Genomic DNA, 15369 nt, shown 5'->3' with positions numbered 1-15369 from the left:
GCTTTGGGAGAAAGCAGGGTGGGCCTCAGGCGACACATGACAGGCAGATAATGACTGTATAGCTGTCAAGTCAAGGATACCTGTCTGCTGGTAAATACAGATTTGCCTTTTTGACATCATTTTTCCACCTCCTGGAAGATCAACTGAATGCAGCTCACAGACTGTTTCAGAATAGCTATCACACTTTCTCACACAGACACACACACACACACACACACACACACAAATGTGCATGTATATGCAATGATCTTGCACATACACTCAGAACATGTACATGTGTACAAGCTGACGAACACATTCACACACATACACACACACACACACACACACACACACACAGAATCAAGCAGAGGAACAAAGGCCCTCTAAATGTATGCGCTTATAATTGAGATTTTCTGCACCGTCCAACGTTCCCATATAATAGTGTATGTTTGGGAATGCATGAAGTGAGTTAATATGATTCTATTGTAGTCAGGCATAAAAGATAGAGAGAATGTGTGTGTTTCTGTGCATACGAGTGTGTATGTCCATGCATGCGTGTGTGTGACTAGTAGGCCGGCTGAGGCCTGTGTTTTGCGTGTCGCCCCAGGGAATGCAGGTGAAAGCAATCTTGGTCCGTGAAAGCCGACGAGATGCGCCTTTCTGCACCCGGAGAGCTGGCGAGCTGATTTCTTTTTGATAGACTCAAGCCCTGACACCCACCCTCTGTTCCCCACCTCAACCTCCACCTCCACCCAATGGTCCCCACTGCCGTCAAGGAGTGACACAGCACTGGTCATTCACGTGTGTGTGTGTGTGTTTATATATCTAAACACATACGGTATCGTCTTTCATTTCCCCATCCAGTGTGCTTATGGCGCATTTGCTTACTTTACTTTTCAGTCATATGCAGAATAAATAGTGATGTATCATGTGGGGTTTAAATTGTGAGGTATTTGTAGCGTAATGTGGAGCATGCATTAGGTGTAGTCTTACCAGAGACCAGCTGGATTAATTCTGCTTTTGGGTCCGGCTCTGAATGTAATACAAACCAAGTACAAGTTTACTACTGTGAATCCAATAAGCTTGTTTCTTCTAATGGGATTTATGACTAAGAATCTAGACTCATCTGATTAATGTTTGGAACTATAGGGAGAGCTTTGTGTAAATTATTATTGTTTTAATCAAGCTGGGGATATGATATCTGAATGTAGAGTCAACAGATATTAAAATCTGTGTGTAATCTGCTCCACATCAAGGTTTACAGTAGGGGTATTGTTTATGCATATGTGTGTTACAGTGTGCTTGTGTGGAGTCCATACAATAAAAAATAAAACAAATAAGAAAAAGAAAATGAAATCTTTCCCTGGCAAACACACACTGCCATGCATCCCGACATGGACAGCTATGATCACACACAGAAAACCCTCACAGGATAGGCGGAAGGCACTTATTTGCAAGCATCCACACACACACACACACACACACACACACACACACACACACACATCCCCAGGGGTGAAACACTGACACTTATGACAGTTTATTATACAGTGACATGACCAGTGAGTGGGGCTAAACAGATTAAAATCTGAATCCTGCCAGTATTCACAGACATGCCAAAGACTTTCCCCTGAATCCAAAAAAGAAACAAAACAGAAATTTCCATCTTGCAAAAAATCTCAAGATCATTTAAATAATATCTGAATGTAAATGTTTATAACAGAAACAAAAGATTTGATTTTAACACTTCAATGTAAACTGAGGAAATAGACATAAGATAAAACTTTAACAGAAACAGTTCAAAAACCTCGGTGTGTTGTAGCGTGGACAGTCAGTCACTCACCTTGCTGGCCAGCCACTCATACAATATCAGCCTCTGCAGCTGGCCCGCTAGCTAAAATGGAAATGTGTGTTAGTGCCAGCAGTTGGAGACTATTGGGGGACTTAGCCTTCACACTGTTGAGATAAAGTAGCAGGTCTAAGCCTCGCCTGGTGAAATGACACATCCCCCCACCCTCCTTTTTTCTGTACAATCGCCATAATATTGTGTTTCTATGCCGGGCCTGTAACCTTTGATTAAATTAGTCCTGTATTGCCTGGGTCCTTTTCTAAACTGTAGGCACTGGAGAGCTACTTAACGGACCCTGTCCCTTGGAGGGAAGAAACTGCTTGAGCTTACAAGTGTACAGCCACAGAAATATCAAACCCCTCTCACTCAGTTTTCTCTTTCTATCCTTCTACCTCACACCTTCTCCCTCTTTTTCTCTCCCTTACAGCCCTTTGCCCTCTCCTCATCTCCACCAAAGTCATTCTTCATCTGTGAGAGCGTATGTTTGTACATGCATGCGTCCGTGAGTCAATCCATCACAGTCTGTCACTCTCCAGGTGAGGTACATATTATAAGATCTCAAAGAATGAACCATAAAATGACATTTCCTTGTTGTTATATTTCAAATCCATGAACTATCGGCGCTGCAGAATGACTGACAGCATTAATGAACAGATCAGAATTGCATTTTCGTTCAAGCAAGCGGGATTAATGTGGGCACGGGTAAAAAGAGACATGGCATTGGTCAAATGTCAATCAGTTTCTTGGCCTTGGTTAAATAAAATGGCACTTCTCTTCCACTCCAGGTGCATTATTTACTATACCAGCTTTCCCCAGGGGCTCTATATTTTCTTCTCTTACTTTTATGACTTAGAATGCACACAGTGCTCTTTCTGATGGTTTGAATTTCTTTTACTTTATATTAACGTATATTAATTTCTATTTATAATAATTTTAAATTAATTATATATTAGAGAATTATAGATGGAATATTTCAAAGTTTAATAATTTGCATGTATGCTACTGTAATGGTTGTGGTAGAAAAATAGAAGTGCATGGAGATTCTCTGTTAACTTGAGTTGTAACAATGCAGCTATTTTCTACAGAACCCTTAAATAAGACACCATTAATACCAATTAAATAACTTATTTAATAAATTAGTGTGTAGAAGCAGCCTGTTGAAAAAAAGGGAGGCACAATTTAGACAATAGTATTATGTGATGTTTGCAAAAGAAATCCAGTTTGTCTTTTCTGTCTGCTTGTATGCAGAAACGTCCCTTTCATATGATGAAAGTTATACTGAAACAAAATCATACATCATGACTCACACTCATAATATTCTTCCTTGAAAGCTTCCGCAAGTTTGTCATCATGGTTACCTTCCCAGGGTTATCTTGCTGATAATTCCTGTCTAGAAGCTAGCTGATACAGGAAGAAATCACTTGTCAAAAGCACCCTGGTTGACAGAGCTGCAAAGCAATAAAAACCAAAAACGCACTTCTACGTCTCTTGATTGTGCGTCTGTGTATGTGATTAAGGGCGGTCTTTGAAATCTAAAACTCAAACAGGATGCACAAATGAATGATTTGCACGCAGCACTGTTGTCTCAAGGTAAAATGAATCACCCAGTCAAATTGTGAAGGTGTATGACATCTAACAACCGTCGCTCTCAGTGGTGAGAAGAGTCATGTGTTTCAAGTGTGAGAAAACCAGAGAAGACAGAGGTGAATTACAAATTAATCACCGTGAAACTTGGGAGCTCTTTGTCTTAAGCAGCAGTTTGTTTCACAGTGAAGTCTTCACAGCTGAAAAAGCACGACATCTCCTCTTGCAAAATGATTGATGGAACAGATATCTTTGGGAGGCAGATTGAGAGATAATCATTTTAAGGCTCCATATCGCAGATTTACTATTGAATGACAGAACTCAGAAGATCCTCTGCAACTTTGTAACTGATTTTCAATAACTATAAATAACCCTAATAAATGGTTAAGTCTGTATTTAAATGCTTCAAATATGCATGGCATAGGCTGGAAAGAGCATCAATGTTTTCCCCCAACAAAAAAAAAGGTTAAACTATAATACACATTGTAGAAAAGACTCTACTGTCACTCATAACACAAAGCCAGCTCCTGCAAGTGCAACGCAGGTGTGTGGATATGTGTGTATGTACACACTAGGGACCTGATATGGTGAGATGAAGCACTACCCGCCTATAGACTCCCAATGGGGCAGTCAGTGCACCTGGGTCCACACATACACATACGAACCTACACACACAAGACACACTTCTCTAATGTCATATTTCATGTCAGCGGGCATTTGATTGCAGACATGGGATACCACAACATGACAGGGTGGAGCGGGCTTTTTCCACAAGGTAACATCACAGCACTTGAGAAGCTCCGCTGTGTGTGTGTGTGTGTGTGTGTGTGTGTGAATGTTTGTGTGTCCGTGTGCGTCTGTGTCTGTTTCCATGCCCACACTTTTCACACATGTCAACACACAAAAGCCACATGGGAGGCCATTGAGAGATGCAGCAGCTGTGGAATATGTTATTCAAATGGTGTGTGACTGTTTGTGTGTGCGCCATGGCATTGATACGTGTGTGTGTTGCTTGTGTTATCATCTCTGCTTGTAAGAATAAACGGCACTGATGTGCCTCTGTGGGGAGCTTATAGAGAATCACTTACCTCTCTGCATTTACTGCGGCATTGCAACGAGTGACTTAGCTCTTTCGTACATGAATCAGACGAGATAAGAACATTAAGCGGACACTCATACTCGAGTTCCTCAGATTTATAATTAAAGCAATCTTATAGTGAACACACTGGTGTGTAGTGTGTGAAAGGCAGCTAATACCTTTTGTCAGATTAGTCTAAACTGGGTGCTGCACACATCTTGGGCCCAAACCAGTCAAGCCTTTTCTGCACAGTTTAAACACATGAAGGCCTTTAGAAATGATTCACATGACCTAATGATATGCACCATTCAGCAAATACACATTATTAGCAGCTATTTCTTTAGTTTTTTGTCATAAAAAGTTGTTCTATGGAGCAATTAAGCAGAATTTCAATCCAATCCCATCATTTCAAGAAAAACTGGGATTTTGTAAAATTGCAGTAAAAAAATTAAAATTGTCATTTATTGATGTGCTCTAATCTTTAAGAGACAAAAAGATTTTTTTTTAGTGTTTTCACTCATGTATTTGATTACAATAAGATCATATACATATCTAGTGTGTGAAAAAATTAGAGTAAATAAAAACAGTCATGAAAAGGGCAAAGAAAGGCAGAAACTTTCTAAAAATAAAGCCATTCTGGCATTTTTGATAATCAGCATATTCATTGGCAAAAGAGGATGGGTGTCATAATTGGGTATAAAAGGAGCATCAACCCCAGGCTTTGTGTAATAAGGCAGGTTTGGGTTATATATATATCTCTATTTTTGTCCGAAACCCAATTGGAACCCAAAGCTCCCCAAAAACCTTCTAAAGTGTAAGATTTCAAAGCAATTTGGTTTTAAACATTGACAGTAAGTAATGTTTTCCATGAAAATCTCAGCATTTAAAGGCCAAGAACAACAATTGGATGGTTGTAACCGTTCAATATTCAGGTGGCGCTGTAGGAGAAACCATTATGTCACGATGATCAGCATAGCCACATGTGTTCTGGAGTATTTTGCAAGACTATTTTCATTCAACAAGGCCTGCCCTTGTTTCCAAAAATGAAAACTAAACTGTATTACTCGTGGAGGAAGCCATATGTCACTTCTGCAGATGTTACCAAGTTTTCTGAACATGAGCTCATTTCAGATGGACACTGGACATATACGCTGTCTGACAAATCCAAAAATTCAGCTGTTTGTTAGAAAAACATGTTAGAAAGACCATAAACTGTTGTCATAGGAAGGCGCAAAAGGTATAAGGTAAATATTTTTTAAACAGGCCAGACCTTGCCCTTCACAACATGCAACAGCAGGGCTTTATAAAAAGTGTGTGCTTGACTTGGCCTATATGCAGTCCCTTCACATGAAAATGATGTATAAAATCTTTTGTGAACAAGAGTCAGAAAAGATGATTAGCAACTAATGAGCAACTACATTCTTTGTTTTAGCAGGAAAGGACACATTCCTTTTGTAAAAAGGCTCAGTAAAAATGTACAGCTGCATTACTCCAGCAGTTGAGAATGCACTTTGAAAAAAGGGAGCTATGTGAGCAGTGTGTTTGTGAGCTGCTTTTGCTAAATTACCATATTGTCTCAGTGTTTCTCCACGTCACTGAAAAGTTGCTTTGGGCTACAGTTAAAGACAAAGACATCAAGGTTAGAGGCCCAGTTTCTGGAAATATTACAAAATTAAACATGATCAGGTAACTGGAATACTGCTGTTGACTTATGAGGCAACAATGCGGTGCTGATCGTGTTGCACCGAGTCTGCTGCTTCTATCTGTGGCTGCTGCAGCCTGGATGTTTGTTTTGTGCTGATTTTAGCTGTAATATTGTAAGATGTATATATTCTAAATTCTCACAAAAACCTGTGCAAAAGAAACCTAATTATACAGTAATTTCTCTTATAACCTATATTTCTTAACGCAGCTGGTTGCATTAAAACACAGTTACAGCTGATCATTTTGGCTCTATTTTTCTCTTTGGAAGCAACCTACATTAAAGTTTTTTTTCTGGCATTTCAGTCAGTTTAATAGGTAGATCTGCTGTGTGTGTTGAAGCTATTAATTTTCTCATGCCTGCTGCTTCCTGCTGCAGTAGGATGTGTGTTTGCATGGGTTCCCGCCCCTCAGTGTGTGTGTGTATGTGTGTGTGGATGGTTGGCTCTCTAGCCTGTGTCTAGCCTTTGCGGCACGGTCCAGGGCTCTGCAGCTGCCCCGGGGCCACCATTGTCCCCGGTCTCCACAGCCCAGTGGCCACAGATGTTCCCCGTTTGATACCGTGCTCCTCACACACACACCCCTCTTCCCTAGATGTGTGGGTGGCCAAGCCTGGTGCCCTGTTGCATGCCGTACTCGCACACCATTGGTCGGCTGGCGCTTGCACGTGACAAAAAAGGGGGAAGCCATCGCGTCTACAGTTTTAATCCTGCTACCATGCATAATGGAACAGAAGTAGCCCCAAGTGGAGAAGGAGGCTTTGCATGAGGAGGTGTTCCTAAAAGGATCATGAGAAAAACTGAGCACACTGAGATGATGCTTAAAGCACCTCGAGGTAAGGAAGAAGACTTTGGAAGACAATTGGCATTTCTCCTCAGTTGTGTTTCCATGTTGTGTGTGTGTGTGTGTATGTGTGAGTGTGTCTGTAAGCAGCATGTAATGTAGGAAGAAGGACAGAGCAACACTAAATGAACTTTAGCAATGAATATCAGGTCATCTCAGCTGAAGAAAATGCGGGGAACATGAGAAAAAGTGAGCATCCCAAACACAAACAATACAAAAATCCATTCATCCATCATTGCAAAATTAATGAGGCTGCTTGTAGACAAACTGTTTTTCTTTGACATGTAGAAGACTGAATATACCTATACTTTAGCAATTACTGTTACTGTAGACATACATTGCAGGACCTCCAACTAAAATAGTTTAAAATGATCAACATTAATCATCTTTTCTTGCCATAATCCATAGCACATAAGCAGTGTGTTGCTTAACTTTTTACTTTCCTTTTGAAGACAGGACAGACATGCATTGTTGATTAAACTGTTCCAGGGGCACATATGTTCTTCTGACTTATCTCTAGAGAAATCTCTTTACAGGTCACCTGCTCACAAACAGAAGTGTTTGTCTTGGAGTTAAAGTTTCCAGTTTAACAGCTGACATACGCTGTCTCTCATATCACAGTAAAATAAAAAAAAAAACCCACTGCAACGTCTTTGAAAGTATCGACTTTACGATGATCTAAACATGGTTTAGTGACAGGTAATTTTAGTACTGTGACTTTGGCATGGAATATCCCATCACTGCATGTTCGTTTGATGAGACAAACCTAAACATGCTACACCAGTTCAGTTGTGTAATCTTATCCTTTAACCTGACAGGTTAAAATTAAAATGCATACCATAAAGCAGAAGAAAGGTAGAGTGGAAAATAGATCAGTTTTTTTTTTCTTTGTGCAACAGCATACTTCTGAACTGAGCATACTTCCCAAGAACAGTTCAAGACGAGTATTTTTTTTAAAAATCTTTTGGTTTAATTGCCATTATGTTTGAATGGAATGTTATTTAATAACACCGCACATAATAAATGGCTGTCACTCAATATTAACCAAAGCTGCAAACATGCAAAGATGAACACCAACACAAGTGGGGTACGACTTAAACAGAGAAGAAAAGAACCGCCATTTTCGTCTGCTCCAGGACACAGCCCAGTCTTAATCAAAATCCCACACAGGAAGAACACTTGAGTAGCTTAATCAAAGATCAGCCTGCTCAGTATTAATAATAGAGCAGAGTACTGAAATGGAGTTTTACTTATTCAAAACTCCACTTATTTGCCTCAGATACCTTTAGAGTATATTAGGCTGTGGATGTGCCAGGAAGAGGGACTGAGATGAAAATCTAATATGGTTTGTACTGTATGTTTACTCCGGGTTACTTTGATTGTACCACATAACAAAGAGGAGAATGTCCATCGTGATAGATCAAGAGGTGTAGTGATGTTAAGTGACTTCTACCACTTTTAGTTGTTTTTGGGCCAAAGGCACCTGTGACTGGGGTCCTTAATGTCTTTGTCACCTTGTCAAAATGTTAAATTTGTTGGCTTTGGAATATGTTTGCCATATATTTCCTTTTTGGTAACCCCTAAATACAAAACATGTGCATGTACAACAAAAAAGGCACTTTTTAGACAACAAAATGTGCCAAATTGAACAAATCTGCAGCAACAAGTCAAAATTTAGTGATTTAAAGAGAAAGGATTGGACTTGTTGGTGGTCATGTGAAATCTGAAATTCAAACTGTTCTTACTTGTATCCCGATATGAAAGCTCATGAAAATTACACAATTGTTAAAAACCTGAAAAAAGACAAAAAGTTTTCTTACAGTGAAACTTGAAGCTGCAATTAGCTTTTAGAGTGACTGACAGAGTGTATCTGCCACCTGTTTTGGAAGTGGGAATCACTAAACTGAGCTATTTTCACTCGTAACTCATGTTGTTGGATTATGTGTAAATCTCAACTTTCCATGCCCTTATTCCATTTCTAAATCCTTACAACTGCCACTCAACGGCTCCCAAAGAAACCAGAGGACACCTTGCAACATCACACCCGCCTCCCCCAAGGGCATCATGGCTTGGGAAAATAACTGAAGTAGGCTTGACTTTCCCCTCTCTTAACTCTAACACTGCTTTTTTTTTTTTCTTTTTTCTTTTCGGAAAGCATCTCTGGCGGTTGACCTCATGTTCCACACTGACATATTTCAACAACATCATGACAAATTTTCCCAGCTAGTAGTCTGTAACAAAGTACTGGATGTTCAAAATAACAGACTTGCCCTCCAAATTGTTACTATATTTAATAAGCCGACCTACATCTTGTCTGGTTCAACTGGAAACTGTGTATATACAGTGTAGCTGTCTATTTCAAGTAAAACAATGGTGTTTTTTTTTTAATGTGTGTTTTTAACATAATCTCTAAGGCATGGCTTAAAGTTATGTTTTTTTTTTTTTAAGGTTACTTTCTATAATTTAAGTTTTGAACACAAGGATTTATCTGTGAAGGCCTATAATTCCTTTGAAACAAGAAGCAAAATGGAGGAATTTAGATAAAACATATCTGGTCATGTCACTTTGCAACTAAGATCTAGGAACCCAAAGACAAAACATGCAGGCGTTACACAGGATTACTGAAGAGAACCTGGGCAAACAATGCGGTGGAACAGAGATTCGTGCAGCGACAGCAACAATAGACATGTGTGGCGTGCAGATAGGCAGGCATCAGCTAATTAGCTCAGTAAGAACAGCCTATTGTTTCAGGTTCAGAACAACTGCGTTTCAATCAAAACCTCACTTGTAGATCGCTGCAGACCGGTTTCGATGTGGCTGGGCCATTGTTGAGCTAAATGCTATTAACTTTTAAGCCGAGCGACACATAAAAGTGAAGCTGGTGTAAATTACAATTCCCTTGCACATAATCCACTTGCTGATGGAAGACATTACAGCGGCCTTGTGTCTTGACAACAGATTACGGCGGCAGCTTTACCCTACCCCGCTTGCAAACAGGGGAAACCACAGGATTTCTGTCTTTATCCGCCCCATCCCTTCTTCATCTTCTTTCTCTCCCTCCCTCCTTAGACTCCCTCATTTTCTGTCCTCCCTTCTCACATTGATCTCACAGTGGTATTCAGTATGTGCCAATGGTTCATGCCTGCAGGGGGGCCACCAAATCCATTATCAGGTAGGACAACAGTTTCCACACTGTTTCACTCACACTGTATACTATGTGGAGAGAGGAAGGCATTAAAGAAGGGAAGGGTGGAGAAATGGGGGGAGCTGAGGCAGGCTAGCTTTTTAAACCAGATTATGAACCAATGGAAACATAAATTAAACACTACAAATAACAGTTTCAAAAGAGGACTTTATTTTACACCATACATATATAATATAGACTGCACAATCCTGGATGAGAGGAACTCAGTTAACACTTGACAAGGATTTATGTACATTCTCTATATATACCTGCATTTTCTCGCCATGATTTTAGTTTGAATTACTAGTGTGGTATAGAGGAATATATCACCAGGACATGTCTGCACACACAACTGCACAAGTTTAGGTTTCTTCAAGTGTGTGTAATTCATTTTGACACCTGAGCAGTTCAATGAGCTACCTGCATGACTCCAGAGATAAGATTAAGAGAAGCAGAATCTACGTCAAACGGCTGTCTTTTTTCTGCATTCCAATAACCAGATGTCAGAGGACATAACGTAAGTTTGGAAGGCCTTGGACAGATCATTGTGTAAGGCATTGCATAAGTGTAAAAACAGAGAAAAAATAAAAAAACAACAAAAAAACACTAGGTGTTTGAGTCACAAAGAAGATGAGGCAGGCTAATCTCTACTAAACATTTCTTCATCCAAACAGACCCAGAAATCGACATTGTTGTCTGATGGTGTGCTTTTGGTGCTGCAGCACACTCTGCTTGCAGAGATACTGGCCAGATACTGGAAACTGAACCCCCACTGGCAACTGGCAACATTTACTTGTTCTCACACACACATGCACACACAAAAAACACACACTCGCAGATGTAGTATGGACTAACCAAAGGCCAGTGTAGCAGTAGTGATGGCCAGTGTGCCAGTCTGAGCATGAGTGTGTCTAATTCCCGTCTAATGCTGTATACCCCCCAGGTCTGCTGTCTTTGGCTGCCTGCCACTCTCTCAGTACACACTATGCTCCTTTAAAATCCTTTCAAGGAAAAGTTCAGTGGGATAAAGCTAAAGAAAAAATAAAAAGCAGACATAAAAAAAGAATTTCACACAAACACTTTTTGAAAAAAAAAAAAAAAAAAAAAAAAGAACAATGACAGAGGTAAGACTATTTATTCAATATTTGAACAAATTAATGCTATTATGTTGAGCATCTTCTTAGAAGAAGCCCGTTTAGGCTTAAGTGCACCATATCAATCATAAAATTAAAGACAGGCTTCCCGGCCGTGTGTAGCCAGTAGGAACAGTTCCCTTTAAGTATGAAGTTTAACCTGAAATTTAGCACCTTTGACCTCTAACCTTTGACATCTTCACCCAGTTCTACACCTCTAATAGCAACATACCATCAAGTTATTGACCCAACTTGGTGAAATGTCTTTCTTGTTCCACACCCATTTACTCCTCCGCTGAAAAGGCAGCTTTTTGACTCTTGTGAGCCTCATGAACATAAATGTCAAATGTAGATGCATAAACAACTGAAGGCTCTTGAGGCTTTGTGGCTTAGTGCCACTGTGCTGGAGGCTTTTTCTTATGAAACCTGATGCCCTGAGCAAAGCATCCAGATAATTGGGTAAGTCAAAGCAGAGTAACCAGTCAGGCTGGTGTGGCTTGTTGTAATCTTATGATTTTTTATCCCTTGAAAAGCGTCATTCGGTTACTTTAGATTCTCCTCTGCCCACCATTTGTCCTTAAATATGTTTGTACACACATGCATGTACTCTTGGTGTCTTTGGACACCGATGCACTGCAAGTACAAACACAGTGCAGGTGACATGATGTTATTTTCCTTGTATCTGGCCCAGCTTTGACAAGGCGTGTCTAGATGTACACCTATATCAAAGCATGTCATCTATGCTACCTGAGGCTTTTTGAAACTTTCCTCTCTCCTACTGTTCCTTGGCTTTTGTTCTCGAGAGGAACCTAAAATAAATATGCCCTCTGCACTTTTTGAAACATATTGTCATCATATTAAACCCTTAGATATGCATTTCAATGAAAGAACTACTGCCAGTTTTGTTGGAGATGCCAAAACAAAATTTCTGTGCTTCAGGTAATGAAATACAAACAATATATTTGGAGCACGGATCCTCTGTGGAATGTTTTCCAGTGATAAATGGTTTTGCTTGAACAGAGCAGGTAGCCAGCAATGACACAGGTTTTGAGAGTGACAAACTAATCAAGTGTATCAGTTTTACACATGCATCCGCATCTGATCACCTTCAATATTTAGCATATTCTAATAATCCCATTTTATGTTTGACATACAGTGTATTACAGTCATGCGGGACATTACTAAATCATATAGATGTAAAACACCACAAAAAGTGAAAGGATTGAACTACTTCCAAGTAATCTGTCATTAAGAGCGTATTGCTTTTACAGCAGATCAGGAAACAATGCTGATCGATCAGCTAAACTCAGGGAGGTAAAAACATGCGTACGCACTAGGAAGAATTTTAATTAATCTTAGTAAATAAAAATATCAAAATTCATTCATAATTAGAACATCAACATCCTAGGGCACAATTCATGTGTTGAAGATAAAACGCTAGAGATGTATAATTAAAGGTTAATGGCCACGTGTGTATGTGTGTGTGTGTTCCATGTACTTATGTGAGTATGTGCAACTGTCTGCTCACATGTGCACATGTCAGGCGAGGCAGATGAGGATGACAGATGTGAGTGAATCCGTGCATGGGTGTGTGTGTGCGATGGCTGGGGAAGGGGTGGGGTGGGGGGGTGTTCATGTGTGCATGATGGAAAAATGTCGAATAGACATGGGAGCACAGTGACGGCTCTTTGAGTTTCATCTGTCTCCCCATCACTGCCTTCATCCCTCCTTCACTCCGCCTCTCCTAAAGGCACAAACTCTGCCAGTTGTCACCTTAGAGTATTGCAAGCCTGCTGAAGCACTCCACTCCTCGGGAGGAGAATGTCAGCCCAAGCTTGGGGCAGTTTTGACAAACAGAGTATATATTGATACATGATAAAGTATGCTAGAAATCACCCGACTGCTGAGGGCTACTATAGTTTTAATATCATCATTTGAATTAACAAGCATTCTGTGGAGAAATAATGAGCTTTCATTATTCAGAACATCATCCTTACCCCGGCGGAGACTCGCAGGGCTATTAGTGCTTGAGAACTTAATGAAAAGAAGATAAAGAAGGTTTGAGATAAAAGTTTGAATGGCCACACTCGGTAACCAGAGTTAAAATTTAATGCGGCCCCAGTGGATGACGGATGAGCTTCTTATCTGGGGCCTGGGGAACGGGTAGACAGGGGATGCGCTTTGGAAGGTGCCATTCTGGGGGAGGTGAAGGATGTGCACTCCTCCTGAGTTTTCTGACAAGCACAGTGTGGTGTGCCAACCCATGTAGACCCCCCACCCTTCTTACTCAGTGATTCATGCCAACCCATAGATAACAGTGTGTGTGTCACTGCAACAGCACTTTCAGATTCAGAGACCGTAAACATGGTTGCTTTGCCAGAATGACGCCCTGTTAAATTAACTTGGATTTGATTGCAAAATATGTCTATCAATGTGCCTAAAGTTAAATCTGCTTCACTTCCCTCCCATAAGCTATGGCTAAAGCATATTACATAATTAATGATTAGTTATAAGCAAGAAAAAGATAACTAATACCCACGGGAGTTGGTAGTTTAAGTGAAGATAGATCAGCAAAAGCTCAAACAAGTAAAATATTAAAAGAAAAAAAAAAAATCACATCTGCTCTGTTCCATCTATTTAAAATTTCACAACCACAATCACTTTCATACATGCAAAACCGCCCTAGGAAAGATTCTCTTCATTAAGCCAACCCTGTGTTGTGCTTCTTTCTTCGGTGTGCTTTATCGCCACAGTATTACATAACTGACAAGCAGTGAGATGTCAAGAGATGGAAGAAAAAGCCTAAAATGTTTGTCGTCACCCAAAGCTAACAACTCTGACGTGCAATCTAACCAGTTTGACTCTATGGTGGAGAATCATCTGTTATTTTGGGGAAAAGACAGGTAAAACAGTGCTTTGACCCTCTCATAAACACACTATACACATTGAGAAGCACACACAAGTTAAAAAAAAAAGACAGCAGCAGCCACTCACAGAGTGCCTCTGCTTGATGCTGTGTTTGTCCCAAGGGCCTTAAGGGAAGTATGTTTGCTTGCTGAACCATTGTGAAGTCTCCAACAGACATGTCTAGTTTGCTGCTGTGCCGGGCTGCGCTGTTCTCTGCTGGAGGAGATCTCTGTGAATGGGAGGGGAATGCATTGATTTGATGAATGAGTGCATATTTGTGGGAGTACTGGTGGCCAATGTGCAGTCTGGTGTGAGAAGTTATTTTTGTTGCTAGAACTTGACAACAAAGCCTTTAGCTCTAGGAATGCAAGTATAACAGCTCAGAGAATGATGAGTACTGAAACAATTTTCTCACGTCATGTAGATTTTTCAGAATCCTTTTCAATTTGTAGTAAATAATTTCTTCTTTTTTAATTGCTAGCTGAACATAATAGTATCATCTGCATACAATGAAACCTTTTAGACTTTGAAAAGATAAATGAATAAACAAAAAGAAGAAAGCCTACCTCTCATCCCAATCCAGGTCTGCCTCCAGTAGTGCAGTTATGGGAAATGTATGTCGACTGGTACCAGACTTACCTTCCTGCCTGATATCTCTCATCCCATGGTCCAACTAATGCCTCTTCATCGTCAAGCTTTCAGATTTAGCAGCTGAAGCATAGGGATAAAAGGTGGCAATATGTGGCTAGGTCCACCACAAGTTTCTCCAAGGATCTTGTTATTAGAACAGGGGTCACCAACTCCGGTCCTGAAGGGCTACCATCCTGCAGGTTTTATTGTTTTCCAGGTACAACACACCTGACCCAAACCAATGGCTCATTAACAGGCAGGTGCAGAAGATGACAACAAGTTCTTGGAGAACTTTTTCACTGGGATCAAATGTGTTTTACAAGGGAAACACTACAACCTGCAGTATGGTAGCCCTCAAGGACTGGAGTTGGTGACCCCTGTATTAGAAGATAGGCCCAGCATCAGACTATCAAAGAACTTGTCACCACCATGGAAAGGAGAAGCCACTGGCTGATGGAAGCCGTTTGGGCTGCCATAT

The 15369-nt window shown here is 40.3% G+C and overlaps 1 protein-coding gene across 1 annotated transcript in view; it reads left to right on the top strand.

Moving 5' to 3' along the window:
• Nucleotides 1-6983: 6983 nt before the first annotated feature.
• ofcc1 (orofacial cleft 1 candidate 1) overlaps nucleotides 6984-15369 on the top strand; it is a gene marked incomplete at both ends in the record, with an annotated part of 123175 nt that continues 114789 nt past the window's right edge. The window contains one exon of the mRNA XM_079259615.1: nucleotides 6984-7029. Coding sequence (XP_079115741.1) covers nucleotides 6984-7029 — 46 coding nt within the window. The remainder of the gene's footprint in view (nucleotides 7030-15369) is intronic.

The sequence above is a fragment of the Telmatherina bonti genome (assembly GCF_933228915.1).
Source record: "Telmatherina bonti genome assembly, chromosome: 20".
Classification (NCBI taxonomy): Eukaryota; Metazoa; Chordata; class Actinopteri; order Atheriniformes; family Telmatherinidae; genus Telmatherina; species Telmatherina bonti.
This window is presented reverse-complemented; position numbering and strand designations above follow the sequence as displayed.